This window comes from Gaeumannomyces tritici (genome assembly GCF_000145635.1).
Source record: "Gaeumannomyces tritici R3-111a-1 unplaced genomic scaffold supercont2.1, whole genome shotgun sequence".
NCBI lineage: Eukaryota > Fungi > Ascomycota > Sordariomycetes > Magnaporthales > Magnaporthaceae > Gaeumannomyces > Gaeumannomyces tritici.
The window spans coordinates 1,527,404-1,543,356 of NW_008804545.1; the positions used below are offsets into that span (position 1 = coordinate 1,527,404).

Sequence of the window (15,953 nt, forward strand, 5' to 3'; positions counted from 1 at the left end):
TGAGAGTATTCTCGGACTCACCCTCCCCCTCTCCCCTCGGGCGCGCCAGCCTCAGTCGATAGATCACCACGCAGGGGGACACGAAAAACGACGCGGGCACCCAGAGAGAGAGAGAGAGAAGAGACTGGGAGACTGTCGATTTCGTGATGTGGTGTGGGATCCCGGCGGTGCATGGATTCACAACAATGGCGTCGTGGGTGGCGGCCGCGGGCGGGCTGGTGGCCCAAGGAAGAAGCGAAAGATGCTGGCGAAGCCGGACGCGTGCATCTGGCGGGTGACGACAGTCTTGTCTATCCTGCCTGCCCACTGCCTTCTGCGCCTTGACAACACAGTGGGCCCGGCTGCCAGCAGGAGGCGACAGCGCGACGACGCCGTGCCCCCGAGCGCACGCATTCCCTTCCCAGCCACTCTCGCTGGTCAAAAGTTGACTCCAAAAAGGGGGCTACCGAGCAACAAAGCGAGGTACACACTGCCCTCGCGCGGCAAAAGAGGCAACTCATACCTCGACAACGCGCAAGCGAGCAGCTCGGAAATGCTGGCTGGCTGGCTGGCTGGCTGGTGGGCGGTGCGAAAACAACTCGGGACGTTCCATGAAGAAAGTCTGCGCTAGCCTGGGCCTCGCTTGATATCTGGTAAAAGGAAGCGAGTGGGCGCACAGCGTCGTCGTCGGGCCCGGAGCGCGCGTGGCGGGATTGGGGAGGTGGACAATGGTGGTGTGTAGCAAAAAACAACCCGGCGTGGTTGCTGGGAGATAACATATGGCGGTTATAAGGGATTCCAGCTCATAAAGGAGGGTGACGAGTCACTAGAATAACGGGCCAGGGAGGGAACTCATCCCTATCTCAGCCGCAAACTGGGTGACTTACTCGGGTGGTGCCGCCGAGACGTTCCCATCTCACTCCTCACCCCCTTCCCGCAAGCCGCCCTCCGCATCGCCCCCGGCTCAGCCTCGTTTAGGAATCCCGTGATAGGCGGCGGCCGTTTTTTGTTGCTTTGCCGCTCCACGCGATGCGGTCATTGGTCCACGAAAAAGCAACGACGACGACGACAACGACGACGGGATTGGATCCCTCAAATGTCTCGATAGCCGTGTAACAGCACAGCAGGCTGCGATTGGTGTCTCGAGATTCTATACTCGCCGTCGCTTGAGAGGATGGGTATTGAGGGCGGCTGATAAGGGGGGGAACGTGGTTGGTGCTTTCATGCCTTGCGTGGCATTTTCCAGGAAAAACGGATGCCTGCTCGTAGCCGCGCCCAATCAACCCCCATTCCGAAGCTGTTTTGTGTGTCTTTTAAACACAAGCTCCAGTCGCACAAGTAGGTAGGCTGGTTCCCAAGTAGGCGTCAGCAGCACACGTTATCTGGATACACTTTCCGCCGGCACCGCCCTCGTTTCGACATGCCCGAGGGTCGACGCGGTGCCAGAGGGCGCCAATGGGGCAGCGACATCAAAAGCGACAAAAGGGGAAGTGAGATGGAGAAAGTCGAAATGCATTGCCTGGGGGCCGCCACGAAACCCATGCTGCCGAGATACAAAAAAGTACACCATGGTACAAGTAACTCCTACCCCTGCCTCCGCACAGCGGCTTAATCCGCACAGGTGGGCGGGGTGGTGATGGCGTCAATCACATGGATGGACGCCGGCACATGACAGGTGGTGATTGGAGCCAGACAAGCACCGCAAAGGCACGCCCAGCCCCGTCACTATTGGGGCGCGCCGTGCTCGCAGTCGCAGCCCGGGCCGTCGAGCCCTCCTCCACTCCCAGCCCGCTCCTCACTGCACATTCCCAGCCTGGCCACAGGTACCCTCCGGCAAAGACGGCATGGGGGGATCATTACGTCCCCTGGCGGCCCACCCAACCCCCCCGCGCCTAGCCGACGAGGAACTCCTCAATGTCCTTGTCGTCCTCGTCGCCCTCGGCGTCGGCGAGCCTGCTCTCGCTCTCCTCCACCATCCTGCGGGCGACGGCGCGCTGCCGCCGCCTGGCCTTCTTGCCCCACTGGGCCACGGCGGGCTTGCCGCTACCACCGTCGTCATCGCTATCGCTGTCGTCGGGGATCTCGATTCGGCGGCCGCGCAGCTCGTTGGGCGAGATGGCGGCGCGCTGCTGCGCGGCCTCGGCCTCGCGCTCGGCCTCCTCCTTCTCGAGCTGCTTGCGCTGCGTGCGCTCGGCCAGCTTGAGCAGGTACGGCCTCAGCAGCATGTAGGCGCCCACGACCGCGACGAGCCGGATCCACTGCTGCGCCGACATGTTTGTGAAGGACGAGCCCAGGTTGGTCTTGACCCGGTTGCCGACCATGGCGGCCGTGTCGTAGATGCCGTCCATCGTGGGGGAGAAACGGCCGACCGAGGTGGGTTTGGAGTATTAAGGTGGTCCGTACGGGCGTGCTTTCGCAAGGTGTCGCCGAAGGAAGGAAACGAGAAGGCTGGGACAAGAAGCTACAAGTCTATACCAATAACATTAAGCGGAGAATAGAACAGAATGATGTGTTTACCGTCAGAGCTTAGACTTCATGTTGAGTTCCGGTTGTGCATGTGCCGGCGTTTTGGTCCCTGAGACATTTTTTTCTTTCTCTTTGACCCATGCATGGATGCAACGGACATCGATGGGTCGGCAATCTTACCCGCACGCGTCCAACCGCTGCCCAGAAGGTGCCACGGTGTGCCTTCCATCAAGCATTCTCGATCAATTCTTATCCCGTTGACTGGAGCCTCCAGCTGCCGAAAGCCTGAATTTTGCGGGCCCCAGCGGGGGGGTTCACGACTCAGACGCCAATTTCATTGAGCACCTTCACCATATCGCCAGAAGATCAACCCTGGAGCGCGTCCAACTGCAACGGAATTGGATCGTGGTCTGCGCCTGCCTTCGCCAGATCACAGATACTCACAATTCCCAAGATGCCCGAGGAGGGCGATACACGAGAGGTAAGAACGGACCATGCCGAGGGTCACATAATGCCTCAACTGGTGACCAATCTCGCAAAGCATCAGTGCGGCTGTCTACCGATGCTGACGACAGGCCCGTCAATGCCCGTGAACCCCCCATGACAGCGCCTCAAGGCCGCGCTCTGGTTCTCCATTGGCAAGATCGTGGACGAGGAAACCATGAAAAGGCAGCGAAACGCCACGCCGCAGTTCATCGGTGCCCTCACCGACATGGTCTACACCCAGATCGGTTCGTATTTCTCCAGCTTGTGACCTATCCCGGCTCACCAAGGCTAAAACTATTTCCCCTTCTGTGTGCTCGCCAACCCAAATCAAGAAAACGTGGCAAAGGACCTGGAGAGCTTCTCCAACCACGCCGGTAGGACTACCGTCACGACCGATGATGTTCTACTCCTAGCTAGGCGTAACGAGGATCTCCACGGAATAATCAAGCAAGTCGTCGACCAGCAAAAGGCCGAAAAAGCCGCTCAGGCCACCGGAAAGTCGAAGAAGTGAGCATCAGCGGTCTAAGGACCGAGGCTTTACGTCTACGAGTATCGTGATGATTTCAAGGCGTCTGGAAATGAATCGGCTTGGCTTATGGGTGAGCATTTTGGCTGTCTGGGGCCATGGGCATGTTTATACAATGTTTGTTACCGGGATGATTGACAATACCCTATCAGTACTTTTTTTTGTTGTAGAGAAGGAGAAATATGTGCCTTGCGTAGGGACCGCGGACCTCGTTGGTGTGGTCGATGGAAAAGGTCTGCTTGCACATGCTGCTAAGCCCCCACGGTTGATATGACCCCGTCACCATTCCGTGGATAACACCCTGTGGGCTACCCAACTACGATATAGACCAGTTCCCGGGGAGCCTCAGGGTGCTAATTCTGGATCTCCTCACGGAACACGTCCGAGAGCAGCGTAAAGATGCTCCACACCTCACCCTTGACGAGGAGGTGCACCATCTCGACCTGCAGCAGGCTACTCACAGTCGTCCACGTCACGCCCCTCCAGGGAGTAGGCGCGTACACATCAGCGACGGACCCGCCGTTGCGGCCGAGGAAGGTGCGCGCGAGCAGCCGCAGCGCAAAGGCCTCCATCGGTGCCTGGAGCAGGTTGGATGACACGACGGTCAGCATGTCGGCGGCCAGCGAGGCGGGGAGACGCGTCAGGGCATTGTCGTTGTAGGAGACTGTCGCCTGCTGTCCATGGCACTCCCCGCCGGGGCCGCCGCCGCCGCCACCTAGCCCCGCAGCGCCGCCGGCCAGGTCGGCTGGCGCGTCTGCTCGGAGCTCGGCCGACCACACCCCCTCCTCCGTAGCATCGGTAGCCTCCACGTCAAAACTAATGAGAGTGGCGCTAACGCGCTCCGTGTCTTCCTCATCGTCGCTGTCATAATAGTCGTCGATCCCACCCCTGATCGACGAGATGGTGCTCTGCCTTCGGATAGTAGGGACCTGCGGCGGATCGGTGGACGCCGCGGCCGTGCGCTCACGGGTGCGCTCCTCGCCATCGCCCCCGTTCGCCGCCGCGCCCCCGTGTGGAAATCCCAGTAAGCCCTGCTGTTGTTGCTCGATGAGGTCCCAGTCCGATGGGTGTTGCTCCCCTTCACCGATGAGCGCTGACAGCTGCTGCTGATCTCTAGAGTCTTTGTTTGTGGGGCTGGGTAGGTACTGGCATATCCACGGCCGGAGACATTGGCGCACGATGGAGGAGGCGCGCAGGTACAGCATGAAGGCTGTGAGCGGAGCAAAGCTTAGAGCAACGCCGCCTAACCACCCAAGGATGCCTCCAGGAGAGAAGGAACTGATAGGGGGCGGGCATGGTATTGGCGATGATGATGTAAAAGGGATAAAGAATGCAGGTCCTGGTAATATGCTGGTCTGAGGAACAAGCTCCAGGCGGCGCATGAAGCTGAAGATGTGGACATGTAGGCGAACGTATTGCACACCGATAGGCAGCCTAGTTGGGCCGACAGTGTCAGTCAATATTCAGACATTGATATTGACATTTGAGGAAGGGGGTGCCGAGACTAACCAATCATTATGCGCTATACTATTGTATACTCCGGGAAGCGCCGTCTGCAGTCCAGGCACCATCCTAGGCAGCTGGGGGAGCATTCTTAAGCCAGTCATGGTCAGGAATGTCGGAAAATCAGCCAAGAAAAAGCTGGTCATGGACCTGCGACTGCGCTCATAGTGGTATATATTGGCGAAGGGGATCTCAGAGTATCGTCTGTAGACCTGTGAGCGTGCGGGCTGTTAGCAGGGTGGTGACATCACAACACAGACCCAGCCTGTCGGAAGAGCAGCTCTGCAACATACAAGGACCCGGTTCCTCAGGCCATGCAGCCCCCAGGCGCTGGCGATCTCAACAAGCTGGGCGGCGGCTGATAGCCTTGAGCCGATGCGCTCGGCCTCCATCCTGGCGCTCTCGCGCTCCTCTACTTCCTTCCTCTCAGCGGCACCATCGTCGGGTTCCGCAACGCCAATGGCAAGCATGACTTCATTATGGGCCCGAATGAGCTCCCTGTTGAGGCGCCTAGCATCCGGGTTCACCGGGCGCCCATGCTCGTCAAACAGCTGGACTGGCGCCCGGGGATCACCCTCGCCCTCCCCCATCCGCACCTCATCGTACGGCGACCGGCCCTGAACAGCCGGGTTGGTCTTGTCAGTCGGCTTATGGATCAAGTCGCGTCAGACTCCTTTGCGGAGTGACACACGTCTACAGTCTATCACATACCAAGGCCAGCGATGTGAGGGGCTCAGATCTAGTCATGACCCACAAGATTTGGATAGGGAGGTTTGCAAGTGACGTGTAGCGACTCAACCCAGTGGTCGCATATTGGCCACCAGGCGACAGGGACTCTTCTTGGCACGCCCAGAGCGGAAGCGTGTCCTGCCCTTCGAATGTGACCTGTGTCGTGGACTGTTATATTGTCGGCCACGCGCAACTCAGTGAGTGAATACAGGTCAAGGCAAAGGGAGTGCGTTGACTTGAGCTGGGCCAGCACCGCCATCTTGCAGCGTCACAAGACGCTAAGATAACCTTAATTCGTATCGCGCACGACGGCCCCACTCTTGGTTGGCGACCAAAAAAAAATTCGATGATTTCTGGGGAACAAGCTCGTGGGAGTGGGATGCGCATCATTTTCCTCTGATTTGGCCTCGTCGTTGTTGACGGCGCATTACCACCGAAATCATGGCGTCAAAGATGGCATTTAAGACGACCTTTGAGCCCGAGAAGGTCATCCAGCCCATTTTCACTGGCGGCGCTGTCGCATTGGACAACAAAGCACGGATATTGGCGTCGACGCTCGGAGAGGAGGCCGTCCTAACCGACATCACCACGGGCAGGCATTTTGCTACCATTGAAGGGGTTCGTGTATTTGCCCATCCACCCGAGCTGCTCTAGGTGACCTAACCAATACCGCGCAGGATGGCGAGCCTATATCCACACTGATCCGTATGTTCATGCCGCCGCATTTTACCCGCGACTGCTCGTCGGCGCCAACAGGCCCCGTAATGCTAATACCGGTCCTTCCCCGCCATAGTCACGCCCTCGGTATCACACCTCATAATATGTTCGCGGTCACTCACCATGAAAATCTATGCCCTCCGGCTGTCGCCTGACCACGAATCGATCGAGACGACGCTTGTGCGCACCCTGAAACCCCACGGTACCCCCGTTGTGGTTCTCGCCGTGGACCGGACCAGCACCCTGCTTGCGACGGGCGCCGCCGACGGTGCCATAAAGATCTGGGACATTGCTGGTGGTTACGTTACGCACACGTTCCGCGGGCCGAGCGTCCTCGTCTCCGCCCTTCACTTCTTCGAGCTGGCCGCGGACGAGTCGAAACCCGATTTTGGTGGCAGAGGCAAGAGCAAAAAGAACAAAAAGGGGCAGGCGGCGGCGGAGGCCAGCCAGGAGTCCGGCGCCGCGACATTGGACTTCCGTCTCGCTTCCGGCAGCCAAGATGGCCGAGTGCGTATCTGGGACCTGCACAAGCGCGCTGCTGTCGGCGACCTGGAGTCGCACGTCTCTGACGTCACAGGGATAGACTATTCGCCGAGACAAAACTGCCTTGTCACGGCGAGTCGCGACAAGACTATAACATGGTGGGACCCAAAGAGCTGGAAATCTCGCAAGATCGTGCCGAGCTTGGAGCTGGTCGAGGCCACGGGGTTCCTTGATGACGGTCGGCTGACTTACTCGGCCGGTGGGAACGGCTGCGTCCGGCTGTGGGAGACGGAAACCGGCCGAGAGGTCACACGGGAGCAGCCCGCTAGGTCCGAAGGAGAGGCGTTCGTCAACGCGCTCTATTGTCCTGATCAGTCACTTCTTGTCTCGGTGCAGTCCGACCACACGCTCGTTCTCTACCAGACCCCGACCGTCGAATCAGTTACAATACCAGAGATGGAGCCCCTGCAGCTGTTCCGTCGCATATCGGGAACCCACGATGATATTATAGACTTGGGCTACCTCCTTCCAGATCGGTCCCTGATGGCTCTGGCGACGAACTCGGAGGATGTCAGAATCGTCTCTGTCGCCGACGCCACCGAGGGCTCCGGGTACTTCGGGCAGGACGTGACTGTCCTAAAGGGCCACCAAGACATTGTGATTGCCCTTGATACGGACTGGTCGGGGCACTGGATAGCCACTGGAGCCAAGGATAACACGGCCCGGCTTTGGAGGATCGACCCTGCCAATAACTCGTACGATTGCTACGCAACCTTCGCTGGCCACGCCGAGTCCCTTGGGGCCGTTGGACTACCCAAGACTATACCACCGGCATCTTCGGCGGCATACGCCGATCCCCTAAACCATCCTCCGCCCTTCCTCATCACCGGCTCCCAAGATCTCACTGTGAAAAAGTGGGAAATTGCCAGGACGGCTCAGCAGGGAACCAAGAAGGCCTCAAGGGCAGTCTTTACCAGAAAGGCCCACGACAAGGACATAAACGCCGTCGACATCAACAATGCTGGCCAACTTTTTGCATCCGCGTCTCAGGATAAGGTTGTCAAGATCTGGAGCGTACAGGAGGGTGAGGTTCAAGGTATACTCAAAGGTCACCGCAGGGGTGTCTGGTCGGTCAGGTTTGCGCCGGCCGACATGCCGATCCTCCAGGGCGAGGACGGCACCACAGCGGCTGGCAAGGGCATTGTCCTGACAGGCAGCGGTGACAAGACCATCAAGATATGGAGCCTGTCGAGCTATACTTGCCTGCGGACCTTTGAAGGCCACTCCAACAGTGTTCTAAAGGTGATCTGGTTGCCCCTCGCCGGAGCTTCACAGGGAGACGCGGCAAAGAAGCGGCCTGTCCAGTTTGCCAGCGCCGGCGGCGACGGCCTGGTCAAGGTATGGGATGCCAACTCGGGCGAGGCGGTCTGCACACTTGACAACCACACAGACCGCATCTGGGCATTGGCCGTCAACCCTGGTAGTGGCAACGGCAACGGCGAGGGGGAAGCGCCGGGCGATGACTCGACACTCACGGCGGTCCTGGCCTCAGGCTCTGGGGACTCGACCGTCACCTTCTGGCGCGACACGTCGACCACGACGCAGCTGGCGGCGGCGCGCGCCGCCGACGAGCTGGTGGAGCAGGAGCAGCGGCTCGAGAACCACGTGCGCGCGGGCCACTACCGCGACGCCATCGTGCTGGCCCTGCAGCTCAACCACCCTGGCCGGCTGCTCTCGCTGCTCACGACGGTCGTGCGGGCCGAGGACCCGGACGAGGGCAGCCTGACGGGCCGCGCCGCCGTCGACGACGTCCTGGCCACCCTGGCCGACGACCAGCTCTCGACGCTGCTGCTGCGCCTGCGCGACTGGAACGCAAACGCCCGCACCGCCCCCGTCGCCCAGCGCGTGCTCGCCGCCGTCGTCCGCAGCTACCCGGCCTCGCGCCTGGCGGGGCTGGCCGTCGGGAGGCGCCGCGTCGCCGGTGCCGGTGCCGCTGGCGGCATTGGCGACGTCCTGGACGCGCTCAGGGCCTACACGGAGCGCCACTACCGCCGCATGGAGGAGCTGGTCGACGAGAGCTACCTGGTCGAGTACACCCTGCATGAGATGGACAGCCTGGCGCCGCCGGCCGAGGCCGAGCCTGACAGGAATATGATTGAGGGATCTCAGGATGTTGTCATGCTTGAGTCATGAGGAGGGCATTTCGCTTTGGCCATTTTTTTTTTTTTTCATTAGATGTACATCAGCATGAGCAGCTCAGCTTTGGCGTAATTTCATTTCCAGTCGTCCTGTCTATTCACAGTCTCTCAGAAGCTCGATTGAGTGATATTTTTTCTATGGCAGTCCTTAGTCACGCGAATGCTTAGATAGGATGTACCAAAAAAGATATAGATTCATATCAAAAGAGTACCTAATCAAATCACCTAATGCCCCAACTCCACCCACGACCCCAAATAGCTACGGCTGTAGGATTATGTATAAAACCAAAACAAGGAGACAACCCCAAGCACGCCTATAAACGCCCAGTCCCACAAACACGCCGCTCGTGTCTAGTATGTCGCCCGTTGGTTGGTTGATGCTATGATAAAGGAGAATGTGCCGAAACCCCAAGAAAGCCCACGTTGCTTCGATCCCGACAATGCCTTGCCGGCACACCCGGACCCAGCTCATGGTAGGATTTCCTTGAGTGTTGCCTTCTGCTCGGCGGTAAGGGAGGTGGGGAACTTGACGTTGTACTTGACGATAAAGTTCCCCCTCTGTCCCGGCTTCTTCTGGAGGGGCATGCCGAGGCCGGGGTATGTGTCGGAGGAGCCAGGCTGTGTAGGGCCCGACTTCTCGATGGACAGCTGCTTCTTGTCAATCGTGACCACGGTCCGCTTCCAGCCCGTCAGGGCTTCCTTCAAATCGAGCTCGATAGTGTGTACTAAATCGTCTCCGTCGCGGGTGTAGAGCGGATGTGCTTTCTATCAAGGCAAAGGTTTTGTCAGCTTCGTATTCTTGTGGCGGGAATAATGCAGGCTTCATATCCTTACCTCATCGACGATAAACAGCAGGTCTTGCTGGCCGCCCTCCTCCTGGTCCCCCACGCTCTTGAACCGGATCTTGGCACCCTTCTTCATGCCAACGCTGATGGGAACTTCGAGCATGTGGTCCGTGGTTGTGCGCTTGCCGGTGTCGTCGAACATCTTGCGCTTGATCTTCATCTTCTTCTTGGCGCCGTGGTACATGTCCTCGAGCGACACGAGCAGGGGCCGTTCGACAGTCGTGACCTCGGGCGTGCGCTCCCTCACCGGTCTGCCACCGGCAGGGTCCCCGTAGGATGCGCGGTTGCGGGGACTGGCGCCAGCTCCTCTGGGGCTACCCCTGGCGCCTGCCCCACCAAATGCGCCGAATATGTCCTCAAAGTCGCTGTTGCCGCTACCGCCGTTGCGCACAAACTCGGCAAAGATGCTCTCTGGGGCGCTGAAGTTGAAGCCCCCGCCGGCGCTGTCAGCAGTGCTGAAGTGGAAAGAGCGGGCGCCGCCGCCGCCGGGCATGTTGCTGAAGCCGCCGAAGCCTCCGGGCATGCCTCCCGATGCGAACGGGTTTTCCCTGCCGCCCTCGGGCGGGGGCGGGGCCCCGCGGAGGAGGAACTCGAGGCCATATGCGTCATATGTCTTTCGCTTCTCTGGATCTGACAGGATCTCGTAGGCCTGGGAGCACTCCTTGAACTTTTCAGCCGCCTCCTCTTGCTTGTCGGCGTTCTTGTCGGGATGCCACCTCAGGGCTTGCTTTCTGTTTCCGGTGTTAGTGACTGTAAATGCAGCCCGACTGAGACGACGCGATTCATGCACTGGGCCCTGGAAGGCCATATGTGACGACTGAGGCCCGGTTGAGGGGACTGACTTACCTGTAGCCCTTCTTGATCTCATCTTGGGTAGCATCGGGCTTCACGCCCAACACTTCGTAGAGTTTTGTTTCCTTGACCATGTTTGCTAGCGTCTACGGCTGTGGTAGATGGCGCAAGGCTTCGCGTCGATGTTTTCCTTTTTTTTCCGGCGAGAGGCCGCCTAAGCGGAGTATGTCCTGTCGAAGCTAGCAGGACAAGCGGTAAAAGGCAATTCAATCCAAGGTCGGCGATTAAAATAGTGATCGAGTTTGGCTGATGGATTGACAAAGCGCGATCTCTATTGTTGTGGCACTGAGCTGGCTCGTTGATTGATCTCTCGTCTCGCCTCTGCAGGCCTTTGTAAGTTGGCGGTCGCGTGCCGGACAATCCGGCTCTGATAGCTTGGGATGGGAAGCGGATGGCGAAATAAGGCTTGGGCGCAGTTCACAATGGAAGCTAATAGCGAGTGAGCGATGGAGAGTGCAGTCTCGACTCGGCTGCCGTGTTTACGCAAAGGATCGAGGTGTGAGGATTGTGTGCAAAGCGGATTGGGTTTCTGTCCGGCCGGCAGCAGACAAAGAAAGCGCGCTCCAGAGAAGATGAGCAGGCCAAAAGCGGTGGGAGCAGGTGGTCGGTCTGTGGACTGATGTATGGCCGCCCACCGTTGCTTGTAGAAGCTTCGATGGGCGAATGGAAAGCCTGGTGACGTTACTCCACAAGCCTGTTTGCAAGCGGAGATTCCCCGCAGAAGCTTCCTCTGTAGCCGCGAAAGAGCGCGAAATTGGGCACCCTATGCAAACTGTGTAACTGCACGCTTCCATGTCCCAGCAAAGCTTTGCCTCCCGACGTGCATTCTGGGATGCCCCTGGGAGGCCTCTATCGCCCATGTTATAAAAATTGCATCTCAATATTGTTACGCTCTCATGTGTCCAACTAGGCTAGCCAAAATGCCAGCAACGACAGGCGCCGCCGACAGGCGACCCACCAGACAACGAGCAATGGATGGCGGGGTCGGAGGTCTGGGCCGCACAAGGTCGCTGTGCGGGTTCCCGCGAGGGACTAACTTGGGTGGCTGACTTCGGTGGCTGACCTGGGTGGCTGAAATCAAATCCTCTAGCAAATCAAGGACATTCCCGGCCAATCAGTCGGGTTCAATCCACAACTTCAGCGGCATTGGCTGTGCAAGCAGCCCCCACGCGGGATAGCTGCCGGATCGCTTTGGACCGAGGGTTGTCGATTCTTCACATGCGCATTCTGACTAGTGCTCCTAATTCTCATTTCACATTTGTCTAATATCCAAACTGGACTACTGAAGCTGTCATGACGAGTCTGAGTACGGCTCTTTAAACCCAACATGAAATCAACGCTGTAGCACAACTTACTGTGCACCTATTTTCAAACGACGAGGATTAAAGCGGAATGGTCACCCCTCCTGGACGGGCCAGCCAGCGCTCACCGCTCATTGTGCCGACGCGAGTAAAGAAAAACCCATCACTTCTTACTGACCCTCCAGTCACTCACTCGCTTTCTTCTTTACCCAGTGGCAGCCGCAGCATGATCCAGCACAATGCGTGTGGCTGATTGTGTTCACCGCCACCACATTCGTCGGTTGTGATTGGGAACTCGGCAGGTGCTAACGTATATGGCCTTAGCACCGGAGCCCCTTGAGGCTGCTGGCCGTCCGAACCAGTCGCCCAGGCCGGTTCTACACACATGCATTACTAAGCCTCCGGAGCAAGCGATCGCACCAACTAACCCCCGTCGAGGCAGGGTCCAGCGTGACGGCAAAGCGCCTTGGCCCGGCCCGATCATGACCTGCAGTGGATCGAGGATCCAAGGGTCCCGCAGCTCCGCCATGTCCTGACCCGATATCCCGGCATCACTCGCGTGTCTTCCAACTTGCTCGGCTCTGGGCATCTCTGGAGCCGCATCGTGTGTGTATGGGTCGTCCACAAATCTTGGGCGAGGGAGGCCCTGGCACAAGGTCAGGTATGGGCAATTTCTCCACAAGGACGAACCCGGGTTGGGCAGCAGAGGAACCTGTTTCGTTGGGTCTGCAATATTATGTTGATGAATGCGTCGGCAAATCTTGGAAATCCCAAACTTGGAGTGCTTGGGTCCGCAGCCGGCGGCTGTTGCCCCTTGGCAGCATGCCGGGGGATTTGAGTAAAGATTGACTGGAAGCCTTGGAAGTGGATTGGGCATCGTTTTGAATCTCTGGAGCTGCTAGGTATCAATTCCCATCGCCCCCAGTAGCCCAGTCTAGATCCAGCAGGCACGTGCGGTTGTCGGGTCGATATTCAACAGGTTTAGCACAGGTTTACTGGGCGGGGATTGGCTCGATTTGACAGCTTGTAAACACAGTCTGCGAAATCGCAGCGCAGCGCCTGGTGTTTTTCTCCCTTGCAAGTGCTGGGATCCTTTTTCACGCCCGCTTCCGATTGGTCCTGCAAGCGGCCATTGGGACCGAGGCACAAAGCTCTGCCGTGCCGTGAATGGCGTCGCTGAAGAATGGCCGGCGCCAAAACGTCATGTCGGATCCGGAGGAAGGGCGGCTTGGACCCTTCTTGCATGCGTCAGAACTGGTGTTGTAGCCGCCACCTACAGTAATGCCGCCGCTGTGGGTCTCATCGCGGAAGGGCTCCCTCGAGTGTATCAGTATGAAGTGTCGTCTTCCAATTCACCTTTGGCGATTGTTACAGCCGCAATCCCAGCACAGCTAGTCGGCACTGGACTGGAGGCTCAACCCTGCGTCAGCCCTGAAAAGATTATCAAAATTGATCCTATCTCATAGCCCCACCGGTGGCTGAGAGAACTGTGGGGCGATTTCCGGTCTTGGCTCCAGCGATCGTCTCCCGTTGGCCACATGTGACGTCACGGCAGCCAAGCCGCCGACCAAGGTTCGTCAACGTCAAGCCGCCTCATTTGCTTCGTTGAGACGAGCTGAGGGTCAGTGCTGGCAGTCAAGCAGTCTGACCTCACTGCCTGCACTTTGAGTGTTTGCTGGATATCGCAATGCCCAGCCGTCGACCATGGAATGAGCCAGCCTCCCAGCCACCCCCCTATGACATACAACCATCCCATCAAATCTCGCTGGGGTTTCGTCCGTTCTTTCCTGCCTGCCACCGGAGGCTCCACGGTGAGAGCAACTCTCGGCGGCGGTCGAGTCCGGCTCCGCGGCTGCTCCGCTTGGGTGTTCGCCATTTTCCTTTGGCTAGCACTCGCGCTAAATTGCGCTTCTGGGGGCGTCGAGCTGAGACCACGGAGTCTGACCCGCCGCTCCACTGCTCAATCACTACGAGTATCGTTACGAAAGAGCTGATGGGCTGTGAGGTCAAAGTCTGAGGTAGGGCGTTCCCCATGCATACCTGCATACCCTCCTCGTGTTCCGGATCGACCCTTGCAGGCATTTGATGAGCTCACATCTTGGACCCCTGGCTCAGCTCAATGACGCAAAAGACACCTGGCCTGCATTGGGACGGGCAGGCAGATATCTCCCGCCATTCAAATGACGAGCTAGCAGCTCAGGCTTGAAATCCCGTGTCCCACGTCAAGGCGCATTGCACGACAGCCTCCCAGGCAGCTAGCAGGGCATTATCTGACTGCCTGCCACAGATCACCGGAACAATACACTGTTGACGGCCTCTCTCGCCAGTGAAAGGCCGGCCACAACATAAACAGCACGCTAGCTCAGCCAAACACCTGCAAGCAGCCTTGTAACCTTGTTGTTCACACATGTGTGCCGACGCCATTGTGTGCAAGGTGGCTTAGGGACCCGTCTAGAGGCTGTGTCGTGGGCGCGGGCGCGGGCGCCTTGGCAGCGAGACCGAGCCTCGAGAGCTCAGGGGTCACAGCGCAGGGGCCAAACAATGACATCATGTGGTGGCTCGACGTCAATGTCCTTCGATCGACCCCGTCTAGACTCGCTCCAAACAAAGCTGTGCGACAGAGAGCAGAAGTGACCCCTGGGAAGCGTCAGACCGTCGCTTGGGGCAAGTCATCTAAAGCATCCCCTGGATAACACATGTGCGCATGATTGTATACGGCATCGGGAAAAGAGCTGCTTGTGGATAACTAACGGAGGACCAGTACTCCGACCAGAGAGGTTAGTCACTCGTCATTTTTCCCCTTTCCTCGACTGAGCCGAGACCTCGAAGCGTCAAGGACCCATCTGGACTGAAAGAGGCAGCGCCGATCTCATATGAGGTCAAGATTGGCCACAGCACCACCATCCTCCCGCCGCCCATCATTTGCCGTGAGCTTGTTTAGTTCTCGGCCCCCTCAGGTAGGTTATCGGTGGCCAATGACATGACATAGACGATGACTTCAACGGCAGCTGTCGATCTGCAGGGTCCTTATCCCTTTTGAAATGCCGCCCTAGCGCCTTTTTTGAATTTCCCTCCCCGGACTTCTAGCTGGCGACCATCGTTTCCATTACGGGGGTAGAGGCAGATTTCACCGGCTGGCCTCAACCGCCATTACGGCACATGCATCATGGCTCGCTCGCCAACCCTGTCTTTACTCTAACCTTTCTGCCTGCGCCTTTCAAGCCAGTCTGTGCGCTGGCAGATTTACGTAGATGCGACGGCCCAAAGTACATACCTACCTAGGTACACACCTAAGTCGGTATGTATGGATTCCTGCCAGTAGCAGCAACAGAAGACAGAGGACGGACGAAATCGTCAAGGAGAATAGGGCTCAAGGGGCTTCCTCGCCCAGGTGTCTAGACTGCCGTGCTACTGCGCTTGTCCCACCTACACAGAGACGCTACTGCGACATGTACCCGATGGCTGTGGATGTTTGCGGTGATCGACACTGTTACGCCATTTGGCGCCGCCCAAACGGCACCCCTCGGTGTTGATCACCACAAGCCCGGCCCCCTTGGCCAGCGCCGGTTGGGTGAGTTTTTTTTTCTGCAAAATGCGTATCATCACCTCCCTGACGCATGCAGATCTTCTCACATCCACCCGTCACCTGTAGCACACACAACACACACACCCCAGAGGGAGAATGGGGGGGGCTGTTGCGGGGAGCGTTGAGGTGCTCGTCAGATGCGAGGTGGTGTGGGTGGGTGGACAGGCGCGGATGGCAAGGCCAACAGAAACCCACGCAACCGCAAAGGGCCCTCTCTCTCGGGGAGCCGGAGGGCAGTGGCGGAGATCAGAGATCGCCGGTCAGCGCTGGTGGAGGATGGGG

The 15,953-nt window shown here is 58.4% G+C and overlaps 7 protein-coding genes across 7 annotated transcripts; 3 read left to right on the forward strand and 4 right to left on the reverse strand.

Moving 5' to 3' along the window:
- Positions 1-241: 241 nt before the first annotated feature.
- On the forward strand, positions 242-610 carry GGTG_00475 (hypothetical protein; the record flags this gene model as incomplete). The annotated part of the gene is made up of 1 exon (XM_009218221.1): positions 242-610. The coding sequence occupies one exon, from the start codon at positions 242-244 to the stop codon at positions 608-610; it is 369 nt and encodes a 122-aa protein (XP_009216485.1).
- Positions 611-1,490: 880 nt separating this feature from the next.
- On the reverse strand, positions 1,491-2,678 carry GGTG_00476 (hypothetical protein). Its single transcript, XM_009218222.1, has one exon. It carries the CDS (start codon positions 2,325-2,327, stop codon positions 1,872-1,874), a length of 456 nt encoding a protein of 151 aa, XP_009216486.1. The 5' UTR covers positions 2,328-2,678; the 3' UTR covers positions 1,491-1,871.
- Positions 2,598-3,729, forward strand: GGTG_00477 (hypothetical protein). Its single transcript, XM_009218223.1, has 3 exons — positions 2,598-2,926; positions 3,053-3,176; positions 3,264-3,729. The coding sequence occupies exons 1-3, from the start codon at positions 2,900-2,902 to the stop codon at positions 3,440-3,442; spliced, it is 330 nt and encodes a 109-aa protein (XP_009216487.1). The 5' UTR covers positions 2,598-2,899; the 3' UTR covers positions 3,443-3,729.
- On the reverse strand, positions 3,441-9,333 carry GGTG_00478 (hypothetical protein). The gene is made up of 4 exons (XM_009218224.1): positions 5,672-9,333; positions 5,254-5,577; positions 4,967-5,172; positions 3,441-4,891 (listed from the first exon to the last, which is right to left on the reverse strand). Exons 1-4 carry the CDS (start codon positions 5,705-5,707, stop codon positions 3,811-3,813), a joined length of 1,647 nt encoding a protein of 548 aa, XP_009216488.1. The 5' UTR covers positions 5,708-9,333; the 3' UTR covers positions 3,441-3,810.
- On the forward strand, positions 6,045-9,390 carry GGTG_00479 (U3 small nucleolar RNA-associated protein 13). Its single transcript, XM_009218225.1, has 3 exons — positions 6,045-6,307; positions 6,367-6,394; positions 6,483-9,390. Exons 1-3 carry the CDS (start codon positions 6,131-6,133, stop codon positions 9,080-9,082), a joined length of 2,805 nt encoding a protein of 934 aa, XP_009216489.1. The 5' UTR covers positions 6,045-6,130; the 3' UTR covers positions 9,083-9,390.
- On the reverse strand, positions 9,249-11,397 carry GGTG_00480 (SIS1). The gene is made up of 3 exons (XM_009218226.1): positions 10,779-11,397; positions 9,922-10,663; positions 9,249-9,852 (listed from the first exon to the last, which is right to left on the reverse strand). Exons 1-3 carry the CDS (start codon positions 10,856-10,858, stop codon positions 9,556-9,558), a joined length of 1,119 nt encoding a protein of 372 aa, XP_009216490.1. The 5' UTR covers positions 10,859-11,397; the 3' UTR covers positions 9,249-9,555.
- Positions 11,398-13,182: 1,785 nt separating this feature from the next.
- Positions 13,183-13,961, reverse strand: GGTG_00481 (hypothetical protein; the record flags this gene model as incomplete). The annotated part of the gene is made up of 3 exons (XM_009218227.1): positions 13,183-13,323; positions 13,363-13,402; positions 13,831-13,961. 3 exons carry the CDS (start codon positions 13,959-13,961, stop codon positions 13,183-13,185), a joined length of 312 nt encoding a protein of 103 aa, XP_009216491.1.
- Between the last annotated feature and the right edge of the window lie 1,992 nt (positions 13,962-15,953).

Coding starts and splice junctions, on each gene's coding strand:
- GGTG_00480 (XM_009218226.1), bottom strand. CDS start 10,858: ATGGTCAAGGAAACAAAACTCTACGAAGTGTTGGGCGTGAAGCCCGAT. Junction 10,664..10,778: donor GAGATCAAGAAGGGCTACAG/GTAAGTCAGTCC, acceptor CACCGGAAACAG/AAAGCAAGCCCTGAGGTGGC. Junction 9,853..9,921: donor TGCTGTTTATCGTCGATGAG/GTAAGGATATGA, acceptor TTGCCTTGATAG/AAAGCACATCCGCTCTACAC.
- GGTG_00478 (XM_009218224.1), bottom strand. CDS start 5,707: ATGACTAGATCTGAGCCCCTCACATCGCTGGCCTTG. Junction 5,578..5,671: donor CCCTCACATCGCTGGCCTTG/GTATGTGATAGA, acceptor CCGGCTGTTCAG/GGCCGGTCGCCGTACGATGA. Junction 5,173..5,253: donor GCCTGAGGAACCGGGTCCTT/GTATGTTGCAGA, acceptor GCACGCTCACAG/GTCTACAGACGATACTCTGA.
- GGTG_00479 (XM_009218225.1), top strand. CDS start 6,131: ATGGCGTCAAAGATGGCATTTAAGACGACCTTTGAGCCCGAGAAGGTC. Junction 6,308..6,366: donor ATTTTGCTACCATTGAAGGG/GTTCGTGTATTT, acceptor AATACCGCGCAG/GATGGCGAGCCTATATCCAC. Junction 6,395..6,482: donor GCCTATATCCACACTGATCC/GTATGTTCATGC, acceptor TCCCCGCCATAG/TCACGCCCTCGGTATCACAC.
- GGTG_00476 (XM_009218222.1), bottom strand. CDS start 2,327: ATGGACGGCATCTACGACACGGCCGCCATGGTCGGCAACCGGGTCAAG.
- GGTG_00477 (XM_009218223.1), top strand. CDS start 2,900: ATGCCCGAGGAGGGCGATACACGAGAG. Junction 2,927..3,052: donor AGGAGGGCGATACACGAGAG/GTAAGAACGGAC, acceptor CCCCCATGACAG/CGCCTCAAGGCCGCGCTCTG. Junction 3,177..3,263: donor CATGGTCTACACCCAGATCG/GTTCGTATTTCT, acceptor ACCCAAATCAAG/AAAACGTGGCAAAGGACCTG.